Here is a 7,265-nt window from a genome sequence, read left to right on the forward strand (position 1 = left end):
AAAAAAAAAAAAAAAAAAGATTCCTTCTCACCTCTGAAAAAATGGCTACCACCAGGAAATCAACCAACAATAAATGCTGGCAAGATTGTGGGGAGAAAGGAATCTTTCTCTTCATTATTGGTGAGAGGGTAAACTAATATGACCACTGTGTATATCAATACGGAGATACCTCAAAAAACTAGAAGTAGAAATTCCATATGATTCAGCTACTCCCCTTCTAGGTATCTTCCCAAAAGAATTAAAGATATCACACCACAGTGAAGTATACATACCTATGTTTATAGCAGCACAATTCATAACAGCTAAATCTTGGAAGCAGCCTGCATGTCCATCAACAGATGAATGGATAAAGAAAATGTGGTATTTATACACAATGGAGTACTACTCTGCTATAAAGAAGGATAAACTTGAGGCATTTGTAGGAAAATAGATGCATCGTGAAACCACAATATTAAGTGAAGTAAATCAGACAAACAATCTTAAATATTGCATAGTTTTTCTTCTAAGAAAAACTTAAATATGAGTAAAGTATGAGATAAAAGACAGCCGGGTATGGTGGCACACACCTGTAATTCCAGCACTTGGGAGGCTGAAGCAGGAGGATCACTGTGAGTTCGAGACCAGCCTGGGCTACATAGTGAGTTTCAGGTCAGTCTCAACTACACAGTGAGACCCTGTCTCAAAAAAAAAATAAATAAAAATTTTTAATAAATAAATAAATAAAAGACAACAGGAAGAGTTACTATATTCTAGGTATATTTCTGCTGTTGGTTTCTGGTTTCACTCCAATATGATGTGAGAGTTTACTATGCAGGATTCCCATTTTTTGATGCATTGGGTCTTTATTATGGCTATGACCATAGTCTATTTGGCTGAATATTTCTCATGATTTTTAGAGGACTGAGTACACTGGTTTTTGCATACAGTATAATGCTCCACTTGAGGCATGATGCTGATTTTAACTGTTCCATTACAGATTTTTCTTTCTTTAGCTGTCAATTACTGAAGAAGGTATTTTGAAATTCTCAGTAATATCTGTGGATCTATGATTTTCCCTTCAGTTTCATGTTTTTGCCTTATGCAGTTGTTTAGTGAAATACGCATTGAAAACTATTAGTTCTTGTTAGAGAACCGCCTTTTATATCATTATATGATCACTGTGATCCTTGTTTACTTTGAAGTACAAACAACGAACGTCAAATTAATATAGCTTCAGCATGTTTTGTTGAGTCAATACCAGACTAGTGTTATCTGTCTGCACAATTTTCTATTTGATCTGTTTTTGTTTACCTTCTATTTGTTACACTTTTTAAAAATATCTCTATATTTTTCAATTGGTAAATAAAAAGTTGAAAAAAATCAGTAAAAACAGAAATTCAATGGAAACCAGCAAACTTAGCACTTCAAATATCTAACCTCTTGAATGTTCAAAGAAATAGTGTGAGCCAGGCATGATGGTACATGCTGGTAATCCCAGCTACTTGAAAGGCTGAGGCAGGAGGATCCCAAGTTTGAGGCAGCCTGGGCAATTTAGTGAGACCCTGTCACTAAAAATAATAAAAGGGGGAAAAGGAGACTGGGGATGCAGCTCAGTGGCAGAGTAAGTGCAAAGCCCTGGGTTCAACCTCCAATAGAAGGAAGAGAGAAAGAAAGGGAGGGAAAAAGAAAGGAAAGGAGAAAGGGAGGGAAAAAGAGTGAGAAAAAGGGGAAAACAAGAAATAAAATATGACACCAATTTTTTCTAAGGTTAACAGAAACATAAATAAAATATTAGAACATCAAAAATCTACTTTCATTTTTCTCTTTAGAACCAGGTTTGAGAGTGAGACTACCACATATTTTTAAAGGACATTAAGGACTGGAGGTGTAGCTCAGTGGTACAGTACTTGCCCAGCACATGTAAGGCATAGGATAGATCTACAGCACTGAAAAAGGTGTTTTTTAAAAAGGGACAATGATAGAATAACAACACCGGTACTGGCAAGGTGAAGAGGGGTAACCTTTACAAACTGCCAGTGGAGGCTGAGGCCTCTTAAACAGCTGGTGGGAAACAAACATACTTTTCAGGAATAAGTAGCAGTAACTATAAGAACTTTCATATGTACATCCTCTGGCCCAGCTACCCTACTTCTGCCAATTTAACGCAAGAAATCAAGAAAATGCACAGAAAATTATTTTCAAAATGTTTATCAATGGATTGCTTAAAAGAATGAAAATCTACCAGGCATGGTGGCACATGCCTGCAATTCCAGCACTTGGGAGGCTGAGGCACAGGATCACCAAGACTTCGAGGAGGAGCCCAGCCAGGCTACACAGTCAGTTCAAAGCCAGTCTGACTACACAGCAAGACCATCTCAAAAACACAAACAAAAAAGAACTACTACAAATTACCTGCAATGACAATGTCAGGGACTGAATTATGACTCCTCAAAAAAGATATATTAAAGTCTTAACTACCAACACCTCAGAATGTAACTTTATTTGGAAACAGAATTAGTCTTTCTTCTTGTTTGTTTTTTGTTGTCATGTTTGTTTGTTTTTGTTTGTTTGCTACCAGAAATTGATTCCAGGGCCTCTGATTGAGTTATGTCTTTAGTCCTTTTTCATTTTTTAATTTTGAGACAGAGTCTCCCTGAGATACCCAGGCTGGGCTACAACTTGTGATCCTCCGACCTCTGCCTCCCAGAGTGCTGGGATACAAGTGTGCACCACTCCACCCAGTGGCTATCATTTGGAGGGCCAGCAACCTTCTGGATAATAGATCCTGTCTGCCTGCCTTAACTCACCTACCTTAGAGGTGGCAAGTGACCTGGACTTGGTCAATCAATCTGTGGCCCACTACCCAGGCCACAAATTGTTCCAGAATGAACTCAAACCAGGTCAAATAAAATCACTCCTTCAAATTTTACTAATTGGACTCAGCAGGGTAGACTCAGCTTCCTGTGTGGTCCTAATGCTGAAAAGAAATAACCCAAAGTTCACAGAGAAGCCTCCATCTAAGAAAGAAGTGGGCAGTGAGTGTCACAATGGCTCATATCCCTTTTATACACTCAGCCTTTGCAGAGAAGTAATGAAACATTTGCCTTTTATTTGCTAGTCTGCTGAAATTTGTTCATGTTTGAAAAAAGACAGATATTTTTAAAATGGAATTATTAAGAGTCAATTTGGCTTAAAAGCTTGAACAGAATAAATCAAATATCGAGTTCCATTTTGAGCCTCCATGCATCTTCTTTATGGTGATGAATCCTTACACTGTGTGTACGATTACAAATAGGCTGAAAGTAACACTGTCTAAATGGACTGTAATATTTCTAAGCCACTGAGATACAAATATATTACAGTATATTGTTAAATGTAGTATTATCAACTACCTGGTTAATTTTTATAGGAATTTTTCCCCAAGGCAAGAACTGTCAATACTAGAACACTCGAGTACAGCAAATTTCTCACAGAAATTTAGGTATAGTCTGAATATAAGTTTCTAACTATACACAATTCTATTATTAATGGTTCTGAGACTAATCCTGAAAAATTATGAGTTATGAAAAAAACAAAATAAAAACAACTTTAAAAGCTAGATGTTCTCTATATGTCCAATCTCTTATTCTGAATAAAAAGCATAAAATTTTTACTAAAAGAAAACAATTTTCTCTGCTTAGCCACAAGTAAATGTTATACAAATACTTAAAGAATATAAAGTTTCTATGGAAAATATTCCTGGTAGTAAAACTGGTAGGGCAAGGGTATGTAACTTTTATACTTTAAAAGATATTTCAAGTCAAATATAAAGCCAAGCCAATATAAAGATACACAATTCCAATGAAAAACATGTAGCCCTAGTCTATATAAACTTACCTGTCCTGTGCCAACTTCAAAAGACTCATAATCAACATGTACAGAAGAAATGTAAGCACCAACTGGAAGTTTCCTCTTTGACTCATTAGTTTCCGAGGGGAGAGAAGCCACTTCTTTAGCTTTTGGAACGTTCTCCTCTTGTCCTTTCATTGCAAAAGCTGTAACTGCCTTCTTTTCTGATGCTTTTCTCTTCTGTTCCTGTGAAAAACCAAAATTTCTTAACCAAATCTTGAGAAAAAGTTTAAAACTCAACTATCACTACAAAACACACTATCTCAGATGTGATGTGTACATGTGCCAACTCCCCATGATGAATGTAATCATTATGTATTGAAAACATGTACTTGCAAGAGCATGGACCTGAGTTCAATCCCCAGTACCCCAAAACAAAACAAAACAAAAAAAGAAAACTTGTACTAATAAAAAGTCCATGCTATCACAATATTAAGGAATGACTAGTGATTTAGGTATATTAGATAATACTAGCATTGTGAAAAATGTCCTCAAGAGATACTAAACATTTAAGGAAAAATGTCATAACATCTGTAATTTACTTTAAATTTCTTAACTGAAAAAAAATGACCAAAAAAAGAAAAAAAAACTAAACAGCTATTATTAAATCTAAACAGACCAGTTTGAAACTCACAACTTTTGTTCAGGGAGCTCCATTGGTCCTAGGAAAACCTGGATGAAAAACCAGTTCTGATGGAGTCTAGAGTTTGGGCTTCCATCAGCTTCATTACTGTGCCCTAGGAAGGAGCACCCTAGCTTGTCTAAGCACAGGCATTATTAAAAATTTCTAAAATAAAAATGAGTTGGTCACACAAGGAGTGTTGGCCTTTCTTGAGTACAGACATGAATTTTACCAGTTTGGAGGCTTTCAGCTTTACAAAGTTGGCTATCTTCTTTCTCGGTCCAAGAGGAATCCCCATTTCCTTCAGGTCATCAACTGTACACATAAGCTTTAAAACAAGTAAGCACATCAATTAATCTAGAGACAGACAGATGAACAGATAAGAATGTGAAAATTATAAAAAGAAACCATCTAAAACTACCTAACAGCCAGTCAACTTTTAAAAAGTTTTTTTTTGTTGTTTTTAAATAAAAGATCCACTTAAGCTACAAATCTTAAGCCTCTATACCTGACACATTCTGATATTTTTTTTAACAGAGAACATATGCATGGCATACAAATTCCAAAGCTTTAGTCAAGTCCATGAGGAAGTATCTCCCATCCATTCCTGTCCCAACCACCCAATTCTCCTCTCAACAACAACTGCTAATTTCCTTTCCTTGCAGAGGTGTCTTACGCGTATATAGCACCTACCAGTGTGTGTGTGTGTAGTCTACATACACATAGTGTGAACTTCACTCTTTTCACATGATGCATCTGAAATCAGTTTCTCTGATAGGGCTTCACTCATTCACTCCACTGTGGACATACACTGCAGTGATTTAACTAATGCCCTACTAGTAGGTGCTGAAACAGTCTGAAGGTTTCACTGTGTTATAAACAGTGCCTCAGTGAGTATCTTTGTAGCTATTCTTGTGTGAATATTCTTCTATGGAAAATATTCCTGGTAGCAAAATTGGTAGGGCATGGGAATGTAACTTTTATATTTTAAAAGATATTCTGAAACTGCTATCTATAGAGGTTTTATATCAATTATAAAAAAATCAAGTTACACTCTCAATTTAAACTACTGATTTGCATTCTCATCAACAACATACAACAGTGCCTACTTCTCTTCATTCTGGACACAGAGTATATTATGAAATCTATTTTTCTCAAGTTGATAGGTCAAAAAAATTACTCACTTCTAATCTGCATTTCTTTGAGTTTTCATATAAGTCATTTATTTCTTTTCCTATGAACCATCTTTTTATAGTCTTTTCCTGTTTACTTATTACTTTCTTACCAATAGCTTTGTATAAGCTTTGACTCTTAAGGAAATAAGCCCTCTGTCTGCAACATGTGTTCCAAATATTTTTATTCATCAACTACTGAGATGTTGCTTACGATGTCTATTGCTATGTATTTCTTTGTTTTATGGATTCTGTGTTTTGTGTAATACTCATAACAGCTTTCATATTTTCTAAAAATAATTCTGTTTTGCTCAAATTCTATTTTTTCTTTTTCGGTACTGGGGATAGAACTCAGGACCTTGCACTTGCGAGGCAGGCAGCAGAACCACTGAGCTAAATCCCTGGCCCTGTTCAAATTCTTAAACACCTAAGTCTTTGCCTTACTGGAATAAATTTTGATCTGTTTAAGCTACTCTTCTTTCTTTTTTGGTACTGGGGATTGAATCAGGACTTTGTACTTGCAAGGCAGGCAAGGTGCCACTGAGCTAAAAACCCCGGCCCTGTATAAGCCATTCTTTTGGTATGGTACCAGGGATCGAACTTGGGTCCTTGTGCTTGTGAGGTAGGCAGCAGAACCACTGTGCTAGATTCATAGTCCTGTTTCAACCATTCTTGATTCTCAATCTTACAATAAAAATATTTTTAAACAAAAAAAAGAATTAAATTATCATCAATACCAGAGATTCTGTATCGATCTTTTCCTTTTCAAAAGTGCTAACATATTCAGAGAGGCTAAGCGCTTCCAGAGTTGCTTGCAAAGTTAGAATGTCTTCATTTTCAACATCAAGGTCACATGATTCATCCAAGGTCAGCTTTGACTCTTCAGGCATCTTAACAGGAAAAAAAAGGAACATTACAAAGCTCAGAAAAATTCCCACAGAACATCTGATCTATAGGATACTTTAAACAATTTGGCCTTACAGATAAAATCATAATTTTAGGTACTGTGCTATTTAGTCTTTGAATATTCTGAAACAAGTTTAATAAATCACTCATGTTCTTACCTCTTACATAATTTATTTCCCTTTTTTTTTTCCCCCAGTAAGAGGGATCAAACTCAAAACCTTGTACTTGCAAGGCAGGTGGCAGAACCACTGAACTAAATCCCTGGCCCATTATTTCACATTTTTAAATATCATAAACTTTCACATTTAGTTATAATCCATAAGGAAAAAGAAACACACAATGAGCTGTGTGAATCTATTAATTTTCTGAACCTCAATGTATCTGAATACATAAAAACTGTTTCCAAATAAATAAAAATTTTTTTTTACCTTTGGTACCAAGGATCAAACTCAGGTCCCTGCGCTTGCAAGGCAGTTGGCAGAACCACTGTGCTAAATCCCCAGTCCCATAAAAAAATTTTAATTGATAAATTTTATTTTACTTTATCCCATTCCCCTCCCCTCCGTATATACAAAAGTTTTGTGTCCAATAAATAAATAATTTTTAAAAATAAAGTTTCAGAAAATAGCTCAGGTTGTAGAAAACAGTTCAACTCCATCTCTATATCTACTGGCTTTTTTTTTTTTTTTTTTTTTTTT

At 35.5% G+C, this 7,265-nt stretch overlaps 1 protein-coding gene across 3 annotated transcripts in view; it reads right to left on the minus strand.

Annotated features, from left to right (window-relative positions):
- Sec23ip (SEC23 interacting protein) overlaps positions 1 to 7,265 on the minus strand; it is a 54,259-nt gene that overhangs the window by 17,044 nt on the left and 29,950 nt on the right. For all 3 annotated transcript variants that reach the window (XM_010632783.2, XM_010632782.3, XM_010632781.3), the window contains 3 exons: positions 6,399 to 6,551; positions 4,722 to 4,817; positions 3,856 to 4,053 (listed from right to left, as the gene is read on the minus strand). In XM_010632783.2, the coding sequence (XP_010631085.1) occupies positions 3,856 to 4,053; positions 4,722 to 4,817; positions 6,399 to 6,551 (447 nt within the window). The remainder of the gene's footprint in view (positions 1 to 3,855; positions 4,054 to 4,721; positions 4,818 to 6,398; positions 6,552 to 7,265) is intronic.

Source organism: Fukomys damarensis, unplaced genomic scaffold (genome assembly GCF_012274545.1).
Source record: "Fukomys damarensis isolate Sample0158 unplaced genomic scaffold, DMR_v1.0_HiC HiC_scaffold_8, whole genome shotgun sequence".
In the NCBI taxonomy this organism is placed as follows: domain Eukaryota; kingdom Metazoa; phylum Chordata; class Mammalia; order Rodentia; family Bathyergidae; genus Fukomys; species Fukomys damarensis.